Consider the following 25,988-nt stretch of genomic DNA (forward strand, 5'->3'; position numbering starts at 1 on the left):
TCTTGTGTCAAAATCCTTTCAGGTCTTTTGCACTACTCTAAGTTTCACTAGAGTTCCTCTTTTGGGTTTTTGATACTTTGGGTTCTCACTTTTCCAGTGAAGATTTATAAGGTTGAGGTATCTGGTCTTTTTGGCTATTTTAATAGCCTCACTCAGATTTCTTATCTTTCAGCTACACATGAACAATAAACTGGACTGTGGACTTACAACACTGAGGCCCTCTATAGCAGTGGTTTCCAAACTTTTTCATGCTGTCAAGGACCCCCAAATTGACACTAATTAGCCCACGGACCCCCATTTGAAAAGATATGCCAAGGACCCGCATGAGAGAAGGCTCTAGCAGTGATTCTCAACCTGTTTAAATTCAAGGACCCCCTGCAGTTTGACATGCATTAGTCTACGGACCCCCATTTAATTTTCTATCTCTGGGACCCCCAATTTATATTGTAAAATCAATGTTAATTTAACTCTGAGAGTGTACAAATGGAACCAAATGGACCTGTTAGGCTCCATTTGGTTCCATTTGTACACTCTCAGAGTTACAAACCCATACGGGTCAATTTTGGTTCCAAACTATCATTTAGCTGGGGACCCCCTGGAACTCCCTCAAAGACCCCTGGGGGTCCCCGGACGCCACTTTGGGAAGCATTGTTCTACAGGAAGGGGCAGAGCAAGCTGTTCTTCCTGAGGATTCTCAGTTTCCAGTGTCATCTACTTTGCGGTGGCTTGTTGGGGGAGGTGACCTCCGCCAACACCTGATTGAGATTGATTGATTGATTGAAGTATTTAACAGTTTGCAGAATTACAGTACAATTGAAGCCCAACTCAATAAAAAAAACTGTTAACTGTGAGTGGACGACCCAATAAAGCATTACACTTGTTTACAAGAGGGTCCACCTTGCTCCCTCTGGGAGGTCAACACAACGGAAGGCGAGGAAGGATATAGCTCCACATAGTTAGAGTTGAACTGGACAGAAACAGACTGGAGTGGAGGTGGTTGCGGAGGAGAGGATAAGGGAGAAGCAGGGCCCTATCCTGATGAACCCATCACATCTGCTCTATGGGTAAATGGTAAATTTACATAGATTGTGCATTACATTCACCCAGTCACACACCGATGGCAGCGGAAACCATGCAAGGCACCAACTAGCACATCGGGAGCAATTAGGGGTTCAGTGTCTTGCTCAAGGACACTTCGACAGTAACTCTGGGGGAGCCCGGGTTCGAACTGGCAACCTTGCGGTTCCCATCCAGGCACTCTACCCCTGAGCCCCACAATGGGGAGCTATTGGGCACATCACAGCGGGATATTCAGCCTCCTGAACCATATGATATACAGTTAACTGTTGTGAGACAAATATTCATTAGATTGTCTACATCTACCATAATTATTGTTATAATGAGTCCATGTACAGTACATCTTAGTCTGTGTACTGGAACTTGAGATACAGTGTACTTGATATGTATTGTGTACTGCCTGTACTTATAGCCTACTTTATGGATAGGCTACGAGAGACATCTCAGCGTCAGCACGGTCAGCCCTGCTGCATTGGTCATTATCATGTCACGTTTTTATGTATATCTTATTGTCAACAATGTCACGTCATTATGATCCAACACTATTATGTTTCCTGTTGTGTAATAAACTTTGTGAACCGTAGTGTGATACTGTCTTGTGTCGCGTTATTGTTCTCCTGGGCCCGCTGCCGCAGTCGCCGTACCAAAGGAATACTTCAACCGGATTATCACACACCACCCAGCCTGCACATACTACCCGTCTGTTAGAACCAGACGAGGGTCCAATGAGAGATCACAACAATTATTATGCACTGTTTATAGTCAGACTCTACATACATTATCCATATAGCCACTGTTGAAATCTATCTGACACTGTACCCTGCAGTCTCATGCACGGTTGATACTGTATAGCTACATTATACAAATAGGATATTCAAATATTCATTGGCGATACACAAATTCAGGCATAGGACAGTCAAGTATATTCATGCATATGTGACGCCCGGGATTCGAACTCGGGCCTCCCGCGTGAAAGTCCAACATCTTAACCACTAGAGTGACTAGACCAACCAAAGGGATATCCCTATGGACTTGGGGAGATATTAGACTTTTGAGGCCATCAGGCAGAGGCTCTGAGCCACTGCTATACACATAATTAGGCTTTGCAATGAAAATAGATATAGATAATAATGGTATACATATGCAAACAAAGTGCAGATGTTTTATTCATTTGGTTTTATCTCTCTGTTCCACTCTTTGTGTTGTTGCTGCTACACAGGGACCAATAACGTTGTATTATCTTATCATTAGGCTACTGCAGGTTTGTAGCTATACTGAGAATGACCATCACCTTTAATCGTTTTACCCACATCCCATTGTCATTTTTAAACCGTGCCCCCTCTTTTTGTGATGCAGTGTTCTTAACCTTATAGTATGACCGATGGATCATAATTATGGATTTCCCCTCGGCCTCGGGGATCAATAAAGTAGGCCTATCTATCTATCCATCCATCCATCCATCCATCTATCAAGTCAATGTTAATCTCGTGATAAAGCAACATTGATTTAAGAACAATTGAGCAATTTACCCATTTCAAATAATTTTATAAGAGCCTAGAGGAATAAACTTGTAGTCTCACTCTCACACATTAAAAGCGATGGCAATGGTGTGCGTAATGCCAGATGCGCGATGCGTAAAAGGCACGTGAACCATCTGTATTAGCCCCGATACATGACTGCCATGATAATTAATACGAGAGTCAAGAACCAGGGCTACATCTGTATTTGACTTCAGAATGCGATCGGTCAACGAATCCCAATGATGGATGAGTTAAATGTGGATGTATCATTGATTCATTCATTATAACCTCACCTGATTCCCAAAAACTCCAATGGAACAAGCAGTGGACACCTCCTCCGAGCCAAACCAGACCGATGCTATGTGCGAGGGCATCCCAAGGATGAACACTTGGGAGAGAGATCCCGCAAACTGTCCGAGCATCGTCACCCAGAACAGGTTGGGTCTCACGCTGGCGACCTTGATCCATGTTCCAGCGCAATTCACTCCGGTCGCCACAAGCGCAATAACTCGTAGTCCTTTTTTATCGAGAATCCACGTGACAGGAAAAATGAACGGGATATAGGTGAGCATGTATATCATAGACATCCAATCTATGGCGAAAGAGTTGACGCCATAGAATTTCATAAATATGTTGTTAATTATTCCATACTGGATCCACTGGAATGCGTTGCACAGAGAGTACGCGCTGAACAGAAGCACAATCATCCATCGCCTCTTGTACAGACGCGTGGTGTCAGCAGTGACCTGGGAGTCATTCTTAGCCTCTGTGATGCTGGTACTTTCAATTTGTTCTTTGACATCATCTATTGAAGCTTTTGGTCCCAAATCCAAACCATTCTCGGCATCCTTGTCCTCAACGTCGGGGTTATCTGGCATCTTGGAAGTTGTAGGTTAGGTAGACCGTTTTTAAGCGATTAATTAACCAAATTGAGCGGGGTTGCTTAGCAGACTGAAGAAATGACCGCAATAATTTCAGCGACTTCAATCAAGTTATATCACTTTCGTTTAGTTACCTTCCCAGTCGATCACTTGGCATGGCAGCAATAGGAATGTTTCACTTCTGTTCTGAGACCCCCTCTCGCCTCTCCTGATGCCTACAAATATTTATATTGTTTGCTCAAGTGCGTGACAATATAGGCCTACTCGAACAAAAACGTCTCAACTGTAGCAATCATTCCACCATGATTTTTATATTTGTACTGTCACTGCTGTGTCCGAAATGAGAAATATCGTATTATATCACTGCGTGCGTGGTGTCCAAACTCTAACTCCACCCAACTGGAAGTTGAACCAATGATAAGAAAAGCACCGGCACTGCCACTGACACAGGGAGTTAACTCAAAGGCTTTGCAAAGAAAAGGGATTGAGGGGGGGGGGGGGTATTCAATAATGTGTGCACTGTTGTGTGAATTTAATAGGCCTATTCTTTCAGTCACTTATTGCCGTTCCGTTCGTAAAATGCCCCACGGGGGGGGGGGGGGGGGCGCACACACACACACACGCACGCACACACACACACACACACACACACACACACACACACACACACACACACACACACACACACACACACACACACACACACACACACACACACACACACACACACACACACACACACACACACACTTCGTATTTAGTCGGCAACACAAGAGTGCTTGGAATCCCCTCTGTTAATAGGACCACACACACACGCGCGCGCGCACGCATATACATAATCAATTAGACAATTCTGCTATTGGCCACTAGATGGAAATGTTATCACAAAAGTAAATTCAAAATGTGAGGGAAGTATAAACGTGTCTAGCAAGACAAGACATAAATAAATAAAATAATGAAATTCATCTCCTCTAGAACAGTTTGTTTGTTGGTGTTTGCCAAACAATGGGCTGAGACACATTTTGGGTCACAGATCTATTTGCATCTATCACAAGTAAACATTTTTCAGAACTGCATTTTTCAGAACTACATTTTTCAGAACTGCATTTTTCAAAAACTGTTGTTTTTCCTGTTGCCATTTGTTTTTCAGTTTGTCTTCTTACAAAAAGAAGAAAAAAAAGATTCTGTAATTTTGTTTTTCTTTTTGCTGTTTTTGTTTTTCAGTTTGTCTGTAATTCTGTAATCTGTCGATAATGTTTGAATTGTCAAGAAACAAAACAAATAAAAAGAAAAACACTACTCCACAATGCCAATTGCCTCAGAAGTCAAGGTCACCTATAGGGCATGCTACATCTGGAGGTGAGGGGTGGGTGCTGTTGTGAAGGTCAGTGAGGGGGTCAGAACTGTTGGGAGGGGTGAGGTGGCCCACTCCAGGTGGATAGAGGGGAGTTGGGGTGAGAGGGAGCTGTAAATAGAGGGAGTCCTGGGTTGTCTCTCTCCCCTGTACAGATTTGATAAGCTCCAGCCTCCAGATTCTGAGCGTGGCACGCTTATGGGGAATATACATGTCTAGGCAAGGTTGGAGGAGTGTGGAAGGGAGACCTTTGCTTGGAGCTTTTTAACAGGAATAGAGGGGAGAGGTGAACATGCAGCCCATGTCATGATGACGAGATCCTGTTGTATTCGTATAACCTCCAGGCCCATAAGGGGCCATGTCCCTGCTGCTATCCGACAGACAATTGCTTTCCGCATACACTTAATGCTCTTGGTTTTTGTTCTGGAGTTTTGTAACTAGGGGAACAGCAGCAACGAATGCCTGTATTCATTTCTTACTTCAATTAATTAAACGTGGATCCCAATGACGGATGTCTGTCTTAAATGTGAATGCATCATTATAACCTCACCTGATCCCCCATAACTCCAATGGCACAAGCAGTGGACACCTCCTCCGAGCCAAACCAGGTTGATGCTATGATCGAGGGCATCCCAAGGATGAACACTTGGGCGAGAGCAGCCATAAACTGTCCGAGCATCGTCACCCAGAACATGTTGGGTCTCACGCTGGCGACCTTGATCCATGTTCCGGCGCAATTCACTCCGGTCGCCACAATCGCAATAACTCGCAGTCCTTTTTTATCAAGAATCCACATGACAGGAAAAATGAACGGGATATAGGTGAGCATGTATATCATAGACAACCAATCTATGGTGAAAGAGCTGACGCCATAGAATTTCATAAAGATGTTGTTGATTATTCCATACTGGTTCCACTGGAATGCGTTGCACATATAGTATGCGCTGAACAGAAACACAATCACCCATCGCCTCTTGTACAGACGCACGGTGACCGTGGAGTCAGTGGTGACCTGGGAGTCATTCTTAGCCTCTTTTGGTCCCAATTCCAAACCAGTCTTGACATCCTTGTGCTCAACGTCAGCGTTATCTGGCATCTTGAAAATCTTAGGTACCGGTACTTTTTTTTAAAGGTAGTCTATTAATTAACCAAATTGAGGGGGAAAAATGGTTGTTTAGCAGACTGAAAAATTTACCGCAATAATGTCCAGACTTCAAATCAAGTTGTATCACTTTCATTTAGTTACCTTCCCAGTGGATCACTTGACAGCAGTGTCCTCCTTTTACCTTTGAGTGTCCGGATCATCCGTTTTTTCTATAGCTTGATCACGTCTGATCCATGTGAGCACCTTTTATATACTTTGCCATAGTCACCCTTTTTTATCCCTTACTGTACCTGGTTACTCCTGTTTTTCTGGTCTAATGTCACTGTTGACCTACAGCAAAGAGGAACAATTCAATATTTGTATGACTCAAGATTTTAGGTTAAACTGCTATACAATATTTAATCTTGACTGTATTATTGTAGCAGCACTGCATGTGAAATCCATTTTCTAAAAGCATGAATAGAATAAATTGGCCAATGCTGCTATTGACCACTAGTCAATTATATTATCACAAAAGTCACTCAACAACCTTCTTCGAAAATAAAATAAACTAAACTAAACATTTATTTCTTGCAAAAATACAAAATGCAACATATACGCCTACTGTATATGACACAAAACGTTATTAAAAAAAGTTGGAGTGCAGTGCCCGGCCTTGTGTCGATCAGTTACTGTTGTCCAGAAGCACCACAAAAAGCTCTGGCCAGGCTCTGCCAGACCTGTGCCAGACTAGTGGACCTAATGAGCCTAAGTCCCCTGACCTGTACAGCCAATTGATTGCCATGGCATCCCCACACACACCTGGCCTTTGATTACTTAACCATGCAGTCCACTTTTCATAGTCAGTGAAGTCAGCCTCCATCTCCATCCTGGAGGCTAATCTTTCCGGTGATAAAATGGCCACCAACGTAATCAAAAAAGTCAACCAAAGAACAAGATTCCTTTACAGGATCTCCTCACTGGTAAACAAAAACACCTTGAAGACCATAACAGGAGCCCTCATACAAGGTTTCTTTGACTATGCATGCACCTCCTGGTACCACAGCACCTCAAAGGCCCTTAAAACTAGGCTCCAGACTTCCCAAAACAAACTGGTCAGGCTCCTACTTGGCCTCACCCCCCGAACCCACCTCACTCCTGCCCACTTTGACAGGCAGGAATGGCTTACGGTTGACGACAGAGTACAGCATCTTGCAATGGGTCAGGTCCACAAGATTCGATACACGACCAAGATACCCATGTACCTGTCTAGATACTTCCTTAATGTTAACGAAGTCCACACCCGCAACACCAGAAGGAGTGCAACGAACCATGTACAACCCAGATTCGGCACAAACAAGGGACTAAATTATTTTCGCTCCTATGCCACCAAAATGTGGAGCGCCCTACCAACATGCGAATCCCTTGACTCCTTCAAAACCGCTCTCAAAGGGCACCTATGGACGGCTGCAATTCGAAACTGGCCCCCGTAAAATCTGATTCTGTAATCTGTCGATAATGTTTGCATTGTCAATAAACAAATCTTTGGAAAAAAAGACACTACTCTACAATGCCAATTTCTTTTTGCATACACTTAATGCTCTTGGTTTTTGTTCTGGAGTTTTGTAACTAGGGGAACAGCAGCATTGAATGCCTGTATTAATTTCTTACTTCAATTAATAAAACGTGGATCACAATGACGGATGTCGGTCTTAAATGTGAATGCATCATTATAACCTCACCTGATTCCCCATAACTCCAATGGAACAAGCAGTGGACACCTCCTCCGAGCCAAACCAGGTTGATGCTATGATCGAGGGCATCCCAAGGATGAACACTTGGGAGAGAGATCCCGCAAACTGTCCGAGCATCGTCACCCAGAACAGGTTGGGTCTCACGCTGGCGACCTTGATCCATGTTCCAGCGCAATTCACTCCGGTCGCCACAAGCGCAATAACTCGCAGTCCTTTTTTATCGAGAATCCACATGACAGGAAAAATGAACGGGATATAGGTGAGCATGTATATCATCATCAACCAATCTATGGTGAAAGAGCTGACGCCATAGAATTTCATAAAGATGTTGTTGATTATTCCATACTGGTTCCACTGGAATGCGTTGCACATAGAGTATGCGCAGAACAGAAACACAATCATCCATCGCCTCTTGTACAGACGTGCGGTGACCGTGGACGGCGTGGAGTCAGTGGTGACCTGGGAGTCATTCTTAGCCTCTTTTGGTCCCAATTCCAAACCATTCTTGACATCCTTGTGCTCAACGTCAGGGTTATCTGGCATCTTGAAATTTGTAGGTACTTTTTTTTTTAAAAGTCTACAGTAGTCTATTAATTAAACTGGTTGTTTTGCAGACTGAAAAATTAACCACAATAATGTCCATGACTTCAAATCAAGTTGTATCACTTTCGTTTAGTTACCTTCCCAGTGGATCACTTGATAGCAGTTTCCTCCTTTTACCTGAGTGCCCGGATCATCTGTTTTTTCTATGGCTTGAACGTTTATATACTTTTGACTATAGTCACCTTTTTATCGCTTGATCCTGGTTACTCCTGTTTTTCTGGTCTAATGACACTGTTGGCCTGCACTTCAGCAAAGAGGAACAATATCAATATTTGTATGACTCAAGAGTCAACACTTATCCCACCCTCCCAGTGTGGAGGGAAGGTTAAACTGCTACAATCTTGACTCTATTATTGTAGCAGCACTGCACGTGAAATCCATTTTCTATAAGCATGAATAGAATCAATTGGCCAATGCTGCTATTGACCACTAGTCAATTCTATTATCACAAAAGTCACTCAACAACCTTCTTCAAGTCGAAAAGAAACTAAACTAAACATTTATTTCTTGCAAAAATACAAAATGCAACATATACGCCTACTGTATATGACATCATATACAAAACGTTATTATAACATAAGGGAGCATAGATATGGAAATTCAACAAAATTATAATGTAAATGTAAACTACCGATCAATCAATGTACCACAAAAGGCCACAGAATAGTTGTGAGTGACTATGCCTATGTCTTGTGCATGAGAATTTGGTACATTTATTTTTGCAATGGTTTTCAATGGAGTGTTTTGGGCTTTGCTACCATTGCACGGCTTTCCACTCTGTTCCCATTGAAAACCACTGCAGAAAGACGGCCACAGACAGAACAAAGTTAGATTGACTGCACCCTTAGGACATGGTCAGGTCACACATGTGCGACAGGTGAGTGACCATTGCCTGTCGAGGCAAAATTCCTATCATATTGTGCTGAATGTGGACAGTGCAGCATATGACACACATGGAAATCAATTGACTGGTTTGTAGTTCTTTTGAGTGGATGTGTTGGTTGGTCACACACAGAGCACTCACTTAGAAAACAGCAGCCAATGACAGTCAAGTAGGGTCATCCACATACGGTACTTCTTATCTATTGGTTTACAGGTCTAGGTCATATGCGTCTGTGGTATGCGTGTGTGCAAATGACCGGATACAGTAGGTGGGTTCTAATCTAGATCGGATCAGATTGGTTAATTCAAAATAGAAAATCAGGCTTTCCACAACTACTGCGGAAAGTGATGCGAGATTAGAACGAAAGTGAACAGGAGGAGGATATTTTGTTCGCACATGTGTGACCGTGCCCATAGCCCGTTGACCCAGGCTACTATTGACAGTGGGTTATGTGACCCAGACCCTGAGTGGCAACCACACTGAACAGCAAAAGAAAGAAAGACATTTCTTCAACTGCCAGTACAGTGTCCAATCTCATGTGGTTGGCCTACTCTGTGACCTGGAGATAAGTGCTGCTTCTAGACTCTAATGTAATGTGTACATACATTTATTTTGTAGATACTACCACTGCTGTTTTTGTTTGGGTTTTATTGATACGATTTATTTCAACTTTAGTATTTGGTGGCCATTATTAGTGCAACTTACTTTTACACATGGTTTATTCTTTGTAACAATTATTGTATTTCCCCCAAAAAGTATTTAAACTCATTATACGCTGTTGTATGTCCTATTACAGTGAATATAACCTTGTTTCTTTTGCATATAGACACATACAAAACAGAAAAATACAAAACTATGTCACTCCATCTTTAAGCTTTTCCTCTTAAGGTGTGTGTGTGTGTGTGTGTGTGTGTGTGTGTGTGTGTGTGTGTGTGTGTGTGTGTGTGTGTGTGTGTGCAGGGCACCTGGTTGTGTTATGCCAGTATTTCCCCTCCCTTCCTTTTGGCTACAGCCTGCCATCCCGTAGTAGGCTACTCACTTTCTTATTGCACTTTTAGAGTAGGCCTATAATAGATTATATGGCTTATATATTTTTTTATATAATAAAAAAAAATCTATATCTATTCTATGCAATTCAATCCTTGTTTCTTCAATTTGTGCAACAGGCATGCTGCATTATGTTCTACCGGTCTGCAATAGCCACATGTGTCCTCTTCTTTGCAGGGGCTTGTTGGGAGAGGTGGTCAACACAAGGGATGGTAAGGAAGGCTATAGCTCATAGTTGGAGTTAAACTGGACAGACTAGAGGGGAGGATAAAGAGGAAGCATGCAGGACCCTAACCTAGCTAGTAGTGGGGACATATATACTGTACATTCAGCCAGCTGATCCATGACAGACACATGACATCATGCCTCTCAATATTAAGGGTATTGTTGTGAGACACGCATTCATTGTTGGTATATTGTCTTAAGTTATTATGCACCGTTTATAGGTTCTACAGTATACAGACATTATCCACAGCCACTGTTGAAATCCGGCTGACACTGTACCTAATTAGTGCACTGCTGATAGACTGTAGATAGATACATACATAGGATATCCAAATATGAATTGGTGATGAAAGTATATGCATAGGATATTCACTGGAAATAGTAGGCTACATTTTTACTACGGCTATTATTAGGCCTACATTGAATAATAGTTGCGAGGTCGCAACCTGCAAAACCTCAGTCAGTCAAGATTGGCCATCACCGTTTCAATGGTTTTACCCATTTACTCAGTCATATATATTTGTGTTTTAAGAACACTTAGGCCTATAGCAATTTACCCATTTCAAATTATTTGATATACGCATACGTTTCTCACAAACTATGGCATGCGTGCGTAAAGCCGGGCGCATAAAGCCAACAAGACGTCCACATGCGTATATACTTCAAAATCGGTCAACGAATGCCTGAATTCATTTCTTACTTCACATAGCCAAATAAACGTGGAATCGTGGATCCAATGTCTTAAATGTGGATGTATCATTATAACCTCACCTGATTCCCCATGACTCCAATGGAACAAGCAGTGGACACCTCCTCCGAGCCAAACCAGACCGATGCTATGCGCGAGGGCATCCCAAGGATGAACACTTGGGCGAGAGCTCCCGCAAACTGTCCGAGCATCGTCACCCAGAACATGTTGGGTCTCACGCTGGCGACCTTGATCCATGTTCCAGCGCAATTCACTGCGGTCGCCACAAGCGCAATAACTCGCAGTCCTTTTTTATCAAGAATCCATATGACAGGAAAAATGAACGGGATATAGGTGGGAAAGTATATCATACACAACCAATCTATGGCGAAAGAGTTGACGCCATAGAATTTCATAAATATGTTGTTGATTATTCCATACTGGATCCACTGGAATGCGTTGCACAGAGAGTACGCGCTGAACAGAAACACAATCACCCATCGCTTCTTGTACAGAGTGGTGACCGTGGAGTCATTCTGCCCTACGATGCTGGTACTTTCAATTTGTTCCTTGACATCAATTACTGGCATCTTGGAAGTTTTAAGTAGACTGTTTTAGCTATTAATCTTACAATAAAATGCACCACGTATCTCTGTGTGTACTGTGTAGGCCTACATCTGTAGGTCTGAAAATCCACGTAACTCGTTACTCGAGAATCGTTCGCCCCACCGACTTCAAATCTTACACACGTGTTCCACACCAGTGCAGTGCCCGGCCTTGTATTGAGTCGATCAGTTACTGTTGTCCAGAACCGCCACAAAAAGCTCTGGCCAGGCTGGCTCTGCCAGACTAGTGGACCTAATGAGAAATAAGTCCCCTCACCTGTAGCTACAGCCAATTGATTGCCATGGTGGCAAGCGGCAACCCCACACACCTGCCCTTTGATTACCAGCCCACTTTTCACAGTCGGTTAAGTTTGCACTATTCTTGGCACTCTTCAGACACAGGCAGACAGACAGATACAGAGATGGGCACAAAAGGGACACAGGCAGGCTGTTAAAACGGGCGGTTCCACTGAAAAATCGTCCATTCATTTTTTTCCCACATTTAAAAAAATATTGTATTATATATTATATCAATTATTTTAAGCCTAGAATCAACATAAAACCTTTGATCCTGTGAAAATAAATAATTCAAAAGCAGCACTGTATGTGACATCCATTTTCTAAGCATAAAGTCAATAGAATCAATTAGCCAGTCAACAACATCAACAAGTAGAAAAGAAACTATATACATTTATTTCTTGCAGAAATCCAAAATGCATCACATCTTGTGATAGCTTATACGACTATATGACATCATATACAAAAAGTATAAAAAATCATAAACATGGGAGCAAAGATATGGTAACAGGAATAAATTCTACTATAATGTAAACAGTACATACAGTATGTGCATAAATGACGCCTGCGTCATTCAAGATAGACAAAAAACAACTGATCAATCAATGTACCACAAAAGGCCAAAAGAAAAAAGACTGACTGACTGTATGTCTAATAATAGTTGTGACTGTGCTTATGGGCTAGATAAATTGTGCTTGAAAATTTGGTATGTTTACTGAGTTAGGGTATGGTCACACCTAACTCTGTACCTGTGTCCGTCTTTTTGCAATGGTTTTCAATGCAAACGGATTTTTTTGCTCTTTGCTACCATTACAAGGCTTTTCCGCTCCGTTCCCATTGAAAGCCACTGCAGAAAGACGGCCACAGACAGAACAAAGATAGATGTGAGATAGAGGCACACATCTGCGACAGGTGAATGACCATTGCCCGTCGAGGCAAAATTCCTATCATATCGTGCTGAATGTGGACAGTGCAGAATATGACACACGGAAATCAATTGACTGGTTTGTAGTCCTTTTGAGTGGATGTGGTGGTTGCTCACACACAAGGGCGCTCACTTAGAAAACAGCAGCCAATGACAGTCAAGTGGGGTCATCCACACTCTTCTTTGCTATTGGTTGACATGTCTAGATCTTATGTGTCTGTGTGTGCAAATTACCGGATACAGTATGTGGGTTCTAGACCGGAACAGATTGGTTCATTCAAAATAGAAATCAGGCTTGCCACTTTCCACAACTACGGAAAGTGACGCAAGATCAGAATGAAATAGCCCGTTGACTCAGCCTACTACTCAGGCTAAATTGACAGTGGGTGAAGTTATGTGACCCTGAATGAGAACCACACTGAACAGCAAAAGAAAGAATGACATTTTTCAACTGCCAGTACAGTGTCTGATCTCATGTGGTTTTAGACCTGTGTTTCAAGGCTGGAGTGCTTACAGTAGCTGGGCCTCCTCTGTGGCCAAGACCTGGAGATAAGTGCTGTTTCTTGACTCTAAACAGAACCTGTGGCGAATTGTCGCACTTTAAAGCCTGATTCATACTTATATTAGTTGTGTGATGCCATCAAATGATGGAGCAAAAATAAAGCATTACTTGGCCTCCAGCTGTTCCAGTAAGGGGTTTACTTCGCTCTCTGGGGTTTTGACGCTGTCCGTCCTGACAATACATGTGGGACGATGGCGGTTAAGCAGGACGATCAACTGCTGTCGCTCGTGCTTCAACTCCTCAATCTGGGCTTTTAGGTCAGAGTTCATCATCTCTAGTCGTTCTGACTCCTAACACATGGCAGAGGAAAATAATTATTGAACCAAAACTGAAGGTAATTACTTGCGCAAGCAGAGCGCGCAAGTACTAGTTTCGCCCAGGACGATGTTCGATGCGTATGCACCGTCCCAGCATATGACGTAATGACTACTTGTGCCAGATACGGCAGTGGTGCCAGATTACATACATGTATACATAGGGGCATTACCTTTAATCCTCCCGACACTAAAACATATCGTCATTACGTCACCATCGAAAACCTATTACACCCTGGCATTGGGTCCTTTAATTCACATCTTTATTACGTCATCATTGAGAGCTAGTTATACGATTTATACCCTGACGTCATATGCTGCTACGATACATACGCATACGCAAAGTAACCACAGTATACCGCTAATCAACTTACAAATTACATATACATAGAGGCATTTCCTTTAATCCACCCGACACTGATCGACATATACGTCACCAGTACTTGCGCGCTCTGCTTGTGCACTAGTAGGCCTAAATGGCCTACTTGTGTGCAACAAGCAAGTAGGCACTCGTTAGAGTGCAGTTCTAGTTGGTTCAATGTTTGTTTTGTGACGCATTGACAATTGAAGGGAACATTTACGTCATAATGTGTCATTTACGTCAAATTGTCTCTTTATTGTTAATGGCGTTTAATTTTTGTTTTTGCACAGTTTGTTTTACATCACCATTACATCACCTAATCAACATGAGTTAGACTTTAATATATTAGCGGCGAGCGCCCCTCACTTCACACGGGGGTGATCTTTAGAGTAGAGTTGCCTAATGCTCATAGGTGTAATTTATCCACTGACCATGGGGATCTGACTGGACCTGGAAGTTTCGAATCCCGGGTAAGTCATAAAAGACTGCAGCTTTAGGGCACAGTCACACCTCACTGTTATTCTACCTATGAGGACGGATTCTGCCATTACATTTCAATGGAATGGAATGGAGCGTCTTTTTGCAGGAATCTGCAAATGGCAGAAAACCGCTCCATTCCCATTGAAATGCACTGGCAGAATCCGCTCTCAAAGGGTAGAATAGATATAGATATAAACGAGACCACATCACCCCAGTTCTGGCCTCTCTCCATTGGCTCCCTGTTAAGTTCAGAATAGATTTTAAGGTGCTTTTATTTGTTTTTAAATCACTTCACGGTCTCTCTCCCTCCTACCTCTCTGACCTAATTGCGCCCTACGTCCCATCTAGAGCATTAAGGTCTGCGGACAAGCTGCTGCTGGTCGAACTCACGACTAGTAAGAGGAGCAGGGGTGATCGTGGTTTTGCGGCTGCGGGCCCAAAACTCTGGAACATGCTGCCCCTCCATATTTCTGCCGAGTCAATCAGGGCTTTTAAATCCCTCCTCAAAACTCATCTGTTCTCCCTAGCCTTTAACTGCACTACCTGTATATTGATTTCCTGCTCTGTGCTATTGTATGCTCTGTTTTATATTTTATTGTCTCTCTTTTCATTGTTTTATATTGCTATGCTCTACTGTCTTGTTTTACTCTGTTCAGCACTTTGGTCAGCTTTGGCTGTGCTATACAAATAAAGTTTGATTTGATTTGATGTGACCAAGGAGGTACGGGGAAAAAATACATAGATATAATACAACAGGCAAATAAAGGCTGGTTAAAGAGGATAACAGTTGTACTCAAAATGGGAGCAGAAAGACAAAAATATTAATTTCTCACCTTTTGTAGATAGTCTGTCCTCTCCTTCTTTTTGTTTCGACATCGTGCTGCAGCCACCTTGTTTTTCTCTCGCCTTCGTTTTCTCCTATCTTCCTCCTCATCTCTCTAAAAAGAACAAATCAAATAGTCACAAGATGTAATATACAAGTTGGATAAAAAATGTCACTAAATGTTAGTCGCAATTCTCCCTTTGCCCAGTATGTGGTGCTATTGGTTCATATCAGACATCTCTGACAACAAAGATTTTCACATAAAACAGAATAACTGTCACAGCAGGCCTAGTTTTAATAGCATATTGTCTGTGTAAGAAATATGTTATTTGGTATTGACATCAGAAACAATGTTAATATCTACTGTGATTTTTTTTGTTTTACAGTTATAATCTTGCAGCCATGCCATTAACCCAGACTTGATTTATATCCCCAGTGTGCAGGCAAGGCATACTCTGCTGCACGCACTAGAGGGAGCTACAATAAGCACTCCTCACCTCTGTCTTGATGGCCAGGGGTCTCTTCCCCAACTTGCCCAAGAAGTGCAGAGGGGAAAGCATGGTCCCAAATTCCTGGAGGTCACCAAATTTGAACTGGTCAGTCAACGTAGTGGCTGAGATTCCAGCCAGGGGACCCAGGCTGGGCAGAGAGCCAGCTGTTACTGATGGATCTGGGATTTGTCCTGGCATCGTGTCAGGCTCGGTCGTGACCACAGCTGGAGGAAAATGGGAAGAAACTTTCAGTAAGGCACTTAAAACCAGCAACGTGCCAAATCAAAAAGGTGTGTTTCTGCATGCTCTCCTTTGACTAACGTGTCACTGTCAAAGTTCTGTACTGTGAACAATATTGCTATTAATGTACACCTTTATCTCTATAGCATGCATGTACATGGATTAGACATGGGATTGGAGCCAGGTATAATCGGTCCCCTTCAACTTCACTCTGTTAAAGGGCTTAAAGGAGGTTCTTTCCAAGGTACACTCAGTCTTCCTGGCAGTCGGACTGGCCATATACTCTAATGAATCGCTGTCCTGTTGTAGGAGCAGCAGGCAGAGGCTGTCTCCCATTAGGCCATTTCATTATTTTTGCCTCTCTTTTTTCTGGAATGGATGTATACTTCCATTTACAGAGATCTTGGCAAGGTTTACCTTTTTTTTATCCCCAAAGAGGCCCAGACAGAGATGTACAGCACTGCACAAAAGTACACTCAGACAAATTCCCCTATCCCATAGAGGGCTAAAGCATGGTCCTTGCCAAGAAACAACCGTCACCCATGTTTTCCTCCCTGTGAGGCCGGCTCTTCATGTCAGGGAAGGGGAATGTGGCTGCTGGAATAAAGGATAATGGTTCCAAAGCATAATATGCCATATTTAATACCAAGAAATTACTAACAAAGTTCATGCTATGGTTATAGAATTGAGTTAGAGTTCAGTTCAACGGGCTCGGCTCAAACCTACACACAATTATTAATTACAGGGTTTATAGCACCTGCTTAAACTTACACACATTGGCCTACTTTAGCTGTGAAATGCCCTAATTTCAAGACACTAATTCCTTATAACCAAGAGGTCCAAGAGTCAGACCAGAGACAGTGAGAAATGTGTGAAAACTAAGAGGTAAACAGGATATAGGAATAAATTATGTTTCCTGTTTTGTAAAAAATAAAATAAAATAAACTATTATGATTTGTAGTAGTATTAGGTTATTATTATTAACCATTCGGACGCTTGTGCTACAGTTCAAGTTTTTCAAATATCACTTGATACACAACAAAGTCATTTATCCTGATTTCATGTCAGATTTAGTTTTTACTTTACTTAATTGAATTGCTTATAACTCTTAGCTGTAAAACAGTAGCCAAAATTCAATACACCACCAAGATACCCATGTACCTGTCTAGATAGCCTACTTCCTTAATGTTAACGAAGTCCACACCCACAACACCATGAGAAGTGCAACGAACCATGTACAACCCAGATTCGGCACAAACAAGGGACTAAATTATTTTCGCCACCAAAATGTGGAACGCCCTACCAACAGTCATTAAGACATGCAAATCCCTTGACTCCTTCAAAACTGCTCTCAAAGGGCACCTACGGACGGCTGCAATAAACTGGCCCCTGTCAAATCTGAATCCCCACCGCCCACCCATTTTTCCCCTCACTGTATATGTTTCTTTTCCCTTTTTACCTCCCTTATGATGAATTCCTGTTCATTCCTGTTCTTTGACTATATAGAAGTGTCTATTCATTGCCTACGTCTCTAAATGTTTTGATGAATTGAACAAGGTGGACCCTCTTGTAAACAAGTGTAATGCTTAATTGGGTCGTTCACTCACAGTTAACAGTCTTTGAGTTTGTGCTTGAAATGTACTGTAATTCTGCAAACTGTTAATACATATTTCAATCAATCAATAATACAGAATAAAATTATCTGACATAATAACATGTCTTTTTAAAGTTCACCAAAATAAAGGTGAAGCAAACCCAGTGAAAACTTGGTCAAACTGGGGTGGCGGGCGCCGGGCGGGAGGAAATATGAAACATTCAAATTAAAAGAATGTATGTCTCTCGCTCTCTTTTTTTTTTGCTGATTCTTGATTTTCCCCTAGCCTACTTAGCAAATAATTTTCCACCTCAGTATTATCTTAAAAAGTTAAGGACAACGAGTCAACGACAATACGACATGATACATAACAGTCCTATAATAAGGATAACAGCACTATTATAACGCGCCAGACTTGAGTCATGGGTCAATTTCAAAGCGGAAGTTTTTCTTCAGTGCTGCATTCATCTGATCTTACGTAACTTTAAATGCTTGAGTCATACTTCGTGTCGCGCCGGTGTCGCGCGCTGAAAATAGCCGGTATACAAGCACTCAACACGTCGCACCGCGACGCGTTGTGAGCTTGTAGATCGGCTATTTTCGTCACGCGACACTGGCGAGCGACGAAGTATAGATCGGGCTGTCTTTCCCTGCGAGAGCTGATCTGCAGCCATAAACCCGTCAGAGGCTCTTGTTTCGGGGGATTCTTTTTTTTCTCCTCCGTGGCTGGCTGATCGCATCCTGAAAAGCGACTTCCAAATACCACGACACATAACACATACACGGAATAAGAACATTTTGTACAGAATATAGTGTGAGTGAGTCATGCACATGTAACAGCTTGCAAACAAAAGAAAATGCAACACTCCAGCATGCTCCAAGATCAAGAAGAGCATGTTGTTGCTGTAACGCCGAAAATTCACACAGATCAGATGAATGCACTGAATGCAAAACAAGAGATCGGTCATCGGTGCTGTTTTTAATATGGGGCTCAGTCAGTGGGACCCGTGCATGCGTACCGTGGCGCGCCAACATGCACTGGGTTTTTCTCAAGATCGCAACTATTTTAGTTGCAGCCAGACAGTTGAAGTTTTTGTCACCGACCTGACTTTGATCCCAGGTGCAACAGATGTCCTCTCTTCTGGTCGGATGAAGAAGGTCGAGAGTAGATTTTAAAAAGTGGAAATCGTTGCATCAGCGCGTTTATAAAATGTGATCCCAGCCTGGGAGGATTTGGGAATGCGGAAATTCGGTTAGTGATGCCAACCAAACGTAAGAGAGAGGGGATGTTAAAGTACAAGAAGAAGTGGGGGCAGAGAAAGAAAGTAGGGAAGTCCTACCGCTCCTCCTCCCATAGAAACACAAAACAAACGCACCCACACAATGTCACTCTAGTCTAGGATGATGAACCAGTGCCAGCTCTGGAGGACATGGAGTGAAGATGTATTTAGACCTACAGTAACTGTTTCAAGCCTCATTGTGCAGAAAATCCCATCATAATAAATTGTTTAACCTAATTTGATGATTCCAAAAAAGGGAAAGGGGGCAGCCCACAAAGTGCACAGTGAGTACATGCTCATATCTGATCTGAAAGCCAAGGTATAGACATACATTTTATGAAGCTATATGCTCACAATCAGATATGCACTTCTTTGTGCGATGCCTGAAGGACCCTAATTTATACCCCTAGATGACCTTACCTCTGAGATAGTGAATACAGTATAAAGACATCTAAATACTCAAGTAAAATTGCAGTCCAGTATTTGAGTAAAATTATTTGTTACCTTCCACCACTGAATGCCTGGTCTGGTGCAACCTTTCCCTCGTAAGCGAGGTAATAACTATGTTATTATTTACCTAAATAGACAAATGGTGATAGTTATAAAGCTATATAAAGATGGATATACTGAAAGAAAGATCAATATTTGAATAACCTTTATGGAGGGAGGGTGCTATGCTGGTTCATTGTCCCTCCACCTATTATACAAGTTTAACAAACAGCATTTGCCTAAAGTTCTAAACCATCTATAATGTAATAAAGCTATAATGAATAAAGCCTTTAACTGAAACTGAGATTGCAAAGGCCAGCATCAAATGCATACATCACTCAGAATGCTTTATTGTGATTATTCAGCATAAATAAGCAATCAATGCTCATTTAACATTTTTTTGTTTTTTGTTGTAATTTGACAAATAAGTCAAAATCTGAAAGGTAAAAAAATAAATCATCATAAATTACATCTTGATAGATATAGCACTGGATGTTTTCATGGAAAACTCTAAACATTTTAACAATGAGGTAAAACCACAGTCGATGACATTGAGGTATGCATGTACTTAACATGGGTTCTTTAACACAACATCCACAAATATCAATATGTTATTGACATCAATACACAAAACCATACTATAACATTAAATTCCACAATACAGCCTAGATCTCATAATAGATCAAATATATAGATATATGAGCTTTGAAAATTATTTGAATTTCTCAGCATGCGATCAAAACCATAACTTATTTCAACCCCATCTGTCAAATTAACTGCCATGCTTTGAGCTACATCGTTCAGTATGTATCAGGAGAAACTTTATACTTTGCGTAGTCTCAAACAAGACATTTCATGAATGTATTCCTTGAAGTGTTACAGCATACTGTGTGGCATATATGATCAATATAATCTCAAAGTTATAGGAATCGGAGAGAAAAATAAATCACAGCGATAAGACCAATAGCTTCCCTCTGTAAATTATAAGGCAAGGAGAGTTGGAGAGTTGAGGATATCAACAGATTCAGCCTTGCCACCTTTATGACTGTCTAATTCCTCTGCAAGGGAGTCCAGTTCGGAACACGAAAATGTGAATACAGACAAGTAACTGCCACAGGTGGGGGTCGAGGTGACCACAGGAGTGCTTAGGGGCTCCAGATCACCTGAAACAGACTTGTATAAGGTCTCCCAGTCCGAAAGCCCGAGAGAGCTGCTCAAGTCTATGTCTGGGACAGACCGGGCTGTCTCCATGGGGGTTCTCTCCTCCACACTGGCTATCAGATTGTCCAGCAAACCCTCCTTCATGTCCAAAGACGGTTCGAGGTCGCAGATGTTGATTTCGGCACTGGCACACAGCAAGATGTTTGAGTTCCCAGAGATGGCCATGGACGGGTCGCTGGGGATGTCCATGTCCTGGAGTGACGGGGCTTCCTGGGTGCCATCATCTGGAGGCTTGTCATCATCTTGATTAGGCTGAAGCTCTGGGGACCCAGTGGGATCCTGGAACATGGACTCCAGCTCTTCTGGGATTTGACACACAGGTTTGTGTGTAGCGAGGACATACTCGAGCCTCTCTTTCTCTTTAAGGAGGTTGGCTATTTCTGTCTGAAGGGCTGCCCTTTCCGACTCAAGCTCGTCTGTCTCCTTCAAAAAGATTAGTATCCAAATTTAGCCAAAAAGGAAGTATAGCTAGTACAGTTCAATAATATGAAATGACAAATAACAGCTGAACAAACAGCTTTGTTTACTTACAGCCTGCAGTGTATCGGTGAGCTCTCTCCGTCGGTTGCGACACTTGGCTGCAGCCATTTTATTCCTCTCTCTCCTTATTCTCTTCTTATCCTCCTCCTCTGGAGAGAGCTGGGAGGTTTAGGAAAAGCATCCAGTCATTACCTTGATAGATCTGGCCATTTTGTATCTGTTGGTCCACCACATTCGCTGCCAATTCACCCTTTGAAGAGTGGCAAAAGCATCTTTCTCTGCAATGCGTCTAAAAATAGACCATTGTTGCAGACTTGCTGTGACCTGAATACAAATTGACTGCCTGTGAGGAAGGCACACCACCAGCAAACAGCTCCTGAGGAGCATGCACAGGAAAGTGCCACTGTACACATCAAACTGAGACTATAACATACTGCATGTAAATGTGCTCTGTGGCTACAGCAAGCTAAATGCTTCATGATGTGTGAGCTATATTATAACCTACCTGCTCTGCTTTCCCTTTCCTGGCAGTATTTCTGCCCTTGCTCCCGCCTGCTTTGGGTGTTGCCTGGTGACTGCTCTGTGCTTCATTGGCTTGTTTGCTGCCCACAGACGGGGAGACAGATGTAATGATGGTAGGCTGGACCATCCACTGGAAATCTGGGGTGGAGGAAATCGCAGTAACCGTTGGGACAAAAGGGGCGTCCTGTATGTTCATAATATCTTGGCAGAGGTCCTGAAAAAATAAATACAATATATATATATACAGTATATATATATCACGGATCATTTAATCACCAAACTGTTGCTCCACAATAGTGCGCTCATATAAATCCTATACGATAATGACCCATGAATCAACCTGCTAATATGTAAATCACAACTTACAGGAAAGACATGGTGTATAGGCTATATGGATAGCTTAAAAATACATCCATCCCAAAATAGCTTTCTCCGGATCAATATTTGACTTTATCATAGTTTCTGACGTCAACACTGACGCAGAGATGCTGTGGAGTCTCCTGAATGGATTTATTTTTCTCAATGAACCGCTGCATCGACAGTTCGACACGCTCCTGTTTGGTCCCAGGACGCTGAAATCACAACAATCCGAGCCGACATTTCCCCCTTACGTCTGTCCGAATCAATCATCCAATAATCAAACAATAACATTTAGATTGGGTAAAAACTAGGACATTGTCATTTAATCGAATTGCGTATTCCCACTTTCAAGATATATAGCATTTGTTATTCCGCGTTAATTTAAGACAAAAACAGCCCCCATGTGCTACATCGATTTGTATCTCTCATTGATATTTTATTATAATGATCCAAGATTCCAAGCCATCCATACCTTTGCATTGCTCTCCGAGGAGGACGCTGGTGAGCTTGCGTCTGGAGTCTGCTGGCAAGAGTCCCCGACAGGAGATTCAATACTGCAGGTGGAGTCTGTATCCATGTCAGGCGTCAGGTTTTTGGGGTACTAAAGGAATAATGCTATCCTCCTCTTTTGTTAAACAAAATTATGAGGGTCTTTCTCCAGGTATATACCTGGTAACTGGATGACAAGAATGCAAGCCCCTCCTTTTATACTCTGCTAGAATTTTATGAATGAACCGAGGCTGTACCATCTGCAGGGGGGTGTCGCATCATCGCATGAATGAAATACAGAAATATCAAAAAATAGGCCTTCATCCTGAGATGTAAGCATTTTTAGTTTCCTAGGAAATTCTCTGCCGTGTACAGCGCGACCAAACACCATTGGCTTTAACAAAACTGCTGAGATCAGATCTGACAGACAGCCCATGCACAATCAGGTCAGCTTCATTCGAAATGAAGTGTGCTATAGTATACAATGAACGTGGGCGTATGAAAAACAAAGGGTTTCTACTACCAATTAATAGTTGCTATAACGCCTGTTTAAGTGCACACTCACTTCTACAGACAATTTCGCATGAAGTTATAATACATTAAAAAAGTGAATATGCTTTAAGTGATACAAATTATAATAAAGCAATACAGATTAGTCAGCATCTGAATATTCGTAAATCTAAACACAGTAAGCAAAGGCATTTATAGGGCGATTTCGCCACACCTGCTCGTGTGCCATGCAATCAGATTTGGGATATTATCTTAACTTCAGGCATGTTCAATCTAATGTCTGCTTTACGACGCTGCCGCTTGCCCAACAACAGATTTGCGAACTAAAGCATGCATGGCAGTTACAGCCTATGTGTAGAATACTAGATCTGTTCTTTTTGACAAGCAACACCCACTCATCCTCGTGTGGGCGGTGAAATCACGTGATACAACCCGGAACTGAACTATGTATTAAACAGCGAGTGTGACACTGCCAACGCGTCTGCTGCTGCTGACAACAATACAGCAATGGACAACATGTCGAGGATGTGTGTGTTGATTTTGATTCCTCTTCTTCTCTTTGACTTTGCGCTTCCCATCACATTCTACCTGCCGGCTAATATTCGGAAATGCGTGCAAGAAGAGATCCACAAAAACGTGCTGGTTACAGGCGAATACGAAATGAGCGAACAGCCAGACACAAGAACCAATCTGAAGGTAACACGTCGCTCACCCAGTGCAGTATCTCAGTGTACCCTAATGAAATCTTGGATTATTAACGGATCGCCGTTGCGCATGTTATGTGTGCATGTCAACAGATTGTCGTTTCCAGATAACTAAACCGCTGTTCTCTCCTCCAGATCACAGATTCGGCTGGCCACACTTTGTATTCCAAGGAGGGCGCCTCAAAGGGAAAATTTGCCTTTACAACAGAGGATTATGACATGTTTGAGGTTTGCTTTGAAAGTAAATCTCAAATGGGTGGGTTTAACTTCATATTTGTTTGTGTTTGAGCACTTAATGTGATTCAAAATGGCACTGTATAGTTCACTTCACAAATGTACACAAAATAAACTTTCTATTTGTGTGTGTTGTGGCCCATTGGAGACTAGAGATGAGGCTACTACTAGAATGTATGCCTACTAATTTCCTGTGTTGTAACTAATTACATAATTTCTTGGCATCAGGCACAGTAAAACCTCCAGACCAACTGGTCAATTTGGACATGAAGCATGGAGTGGAGGCCAAGAACTATGAGGCGGTAAGGGCGAATTGAGAAATTATAGAAAAAATAGAACGCTTGCACTGTAAATCAGTGCAATACAATACAGCACTTTATCATTGGAGCCCTACAGTGTGTGAAATCCTGCACTGACCTCACTCAGCACCTGGGCTGTGCATGTCTGTCTTTTTGGTCATTCTATAATCTATTAACATCTGGCATAATTAATTAAACTCTTCTCTTGTAACATCTTTATCAGATTGCAAAAGTAGAGAAGCTGAAGCCCCTGGAGGTGGAGCTGAGACGTCTTGAGGATTTGTCAGAGTCGGTCGTGAATGACTTTGCCTATATGAAGAAGCGAGAGGAAGAGATGCGAGATACAAACGGTGTGGTTCTTAACATGCCCAATGGCATCAGGTTCAATAATAAATAAAAACAGATGTAGATTATCATCGTTGCTTGAACACAGGGGTCCTGAGTGGCAAATGCCAGATGGTAGTTTATTACATAGTTCATACCCAACCCTTATTTACAGACTACAAGAAAGTTCTGATTATCAATTTAATTGAATGGATCAACGTTGGTCAATAAGCAGCAATACTAGTGGTCATCAATGTAATTGAATGTATCAATGTTACCGTCAAGCAGCAATACTGCTGTGATTCCCCACCAGTGTGGGTGAGTTGGTTAAAAATGCCAGCCATTCTGTGAACAATTGAAAGTCACTCTTTACTGCAGTATGTTCTAATCTAGTTCCTTACTTCACGCCTGGATAAATGCCAGGGTCTGTAATTATTGTAATGCCCATACGTTTTATGTATGTAAACCTACAACTTAAATGGTCAGAGGGGGAAAAGAAAGACATGGTCTTCATTTGGAATCAAACTGGGGATGTAAATATGTAGTTAACACACTATACAGTCATCTAGTGGTGGCCCAAGGTTTACTGATATTAAGGTGTCAATTTCTGTCTGTCTTACAGAATCCACCAACATTCGAGTGCTGTACTTTAGCGTCTTCTCTATGTGCTGCTTGATTGGTCTGGCGACATGGCAAGTTTTCTATCTGAGAACATTCTTCAAGGCAAAGAAGTTGATCGAGTGAGATTGATAACCAAGTCGACTGGAGATTCGGTAAACATTTTACTGGACAATTTGAGGCACACCTTTCTATTTTTCAGACCATCCACCCCCTTTAACAACTTTCAACCTGGTGTCCCTATTTATGGCATGTGATAATTATTTGTACAAATTAAATAAATAGTGAAAATAGCTAATCTACAGGCTCAGGATGTGTAGCAATGCAACACGTGAGCTTGTAAATTAGCTATTTTAGCCATTTCTGAAATGCATTTTAAGTGGTTAAAAAAAGAAAACCACCAATGTAATTTGTTGCAATGGTTGCCCGTTTTATTCCAGTGCAGTTGTACTATTATTTAATTAATGCTTTTTCTTTTTTTACTTAAAGGCAAGTGTATGCTGAACACAGTGACAATTCTCCTGTTGTACAATGGCAAGAATATGTAATTTTGTATATCTACCAAGTTTGTCAATACTTAAATAATTTCCAGTTATAAGTGTAAAATAAGATTCACATTGATTAAAAAATATTCCTAAATATGTGCCAGT

At 42.0% G+C, this 25,988-nt stretch overlaps 2 protein-coding genes and 1 pseudogene across 4 annotated transcripts; 1 reads left to right on the plus strand and 2 right to left on the minus strand.

Moving 5' to 3' along the window:
* Window positions 1–12,388: 12,388 nt before the first annotated feature.
* Window positions 12,389–19,061, minus strand: LOC308329258 (jun dimerization protein 2-like). Its single transcript, XM_080783471.1, has 4 exons — window positions 18,913–19,061; window positions 15,981–16,198; window positions 15,494–15,598; window positions 12,389–13,795 (listed from the first exon to the last, which is right to left on the minus strand). Exons 1-4 carry the CDS (start codon window positions 19,001–19,003, stop codon window positions 13,610–13,612), a joined length of 600 nt encoding a protein of 199 aa, XP_080639597.1. The 5' UTR covers window positions 19,004–19,061; the 3' UTR covers window positions 12,389–13,609.
* Window positions 19,062–19,921: 860 nt separating this feature from the next.
* Window positions 19,922–22,909, minus strand: LOC308329528 (protein c-Fos-like; annotated as a pseudogene). Its single transcript, XR_013966236.1, has 4 exons — window positions 22,633–22,909; window positions 21,784–22,014; window positions 21,330–21,437; window positions 19,922–21,221 (listed from the first exon to the last, which is right to left on the minus strand). The product of XR_013966236.1 is annotated as a protein c-Fos-like (transcript).
* Window positions 22,910–23,573: 664 nt separating this feature from the next.
* Window positions 23,574–25,977, plus strand: LOC308330063 (transmembrane emp24 domain-containing protein 10-like). Of its 2 annotated transcripts, XM_080784709.1 has the most exons (6): window positions 23,574–23,855; window positions 23,999–24,119; window positions 24,326–24,399; window positions 24,620–24,746; window positions 25,343–25,493; window positions 25,828–25,977. In XM_080784709.1, exons 1-5 carry the CDS (start codon window positions 23,667–23,669, stop codon window positions 25,462–25,464), a joined length of 633 nt encoding a protein of 210 aa, XP_080640835.1. In that variant the 5' UTR covers window positions 23,574–23,666; the 3' UTR covers window positions 25,465–25,493; window positions 25,828–25,977. The 2 variants fall into 2 exon arrangements, with proteins under 2 accessions (XP_080640835.1, XP_080640834.1); XM_080784708.1 differs by having other exon boundaries at window positions 23,577–23,855; window positions 25,343–25,977.
* The last annotated feature ends 11 nt before the right edge of the window (window positions 25,978–25,988 follow it).

Source organism: Protomyctophum bolini (assembly GCF_963924005.1).
Source record: "Protomyctophum bolini genome assembly, chromosome: 15".
Lineage (NCBI taxonomy): Eukaryota > Metazoa > Chordata > Actinopteri > Myctophiformes > Myctophidae > Protomyctophum > Protomyctophum bolini.

Coding starts and splice junctions, on each gene's coding strand:
- LOC308329258 (XM_080783471.1), bottom strand. CDS start 19,003: ATGCAACGATTTCCACTTTTTAAAATCTACTCTCGACCTTCTTCATCC. Junction 16,199..18,912: donor GCACCTGGGATCAAAGTCAG/GTCGGTGACAAA, acceptor ATTTTCCTCCAG/CTGTGGTCACGACCGAGCCT. Junction 13,796..15,493: donor GGACAGACTATCTACAAAAG/GTGAGAAATTAA, acceptor GCCATGTGTTAG/GAGTCAGAACGACTAGAGAT.
- LOC308330063 (XM_080784709.1), top strand. CDS start 23,667: ATGGACAACATGTCGAGGATGTGTGTGTTGATTTTGATTCCTCTTCTT. Junction 23,856..23,998: donor ACACAAGAACCAATCTGAAG/GTAACACGTCGC, acceptor TCTCTCCTCCAG/ATCACAGATTCGGCTGGCCA. Junction 24,400..24,619: donor AGGCCAAGAACTATGAGGCG/GTAAGGGCGAAT, acceptor CATCTTTATCAG/ATTGCAAAAGTAGAGAAGCT.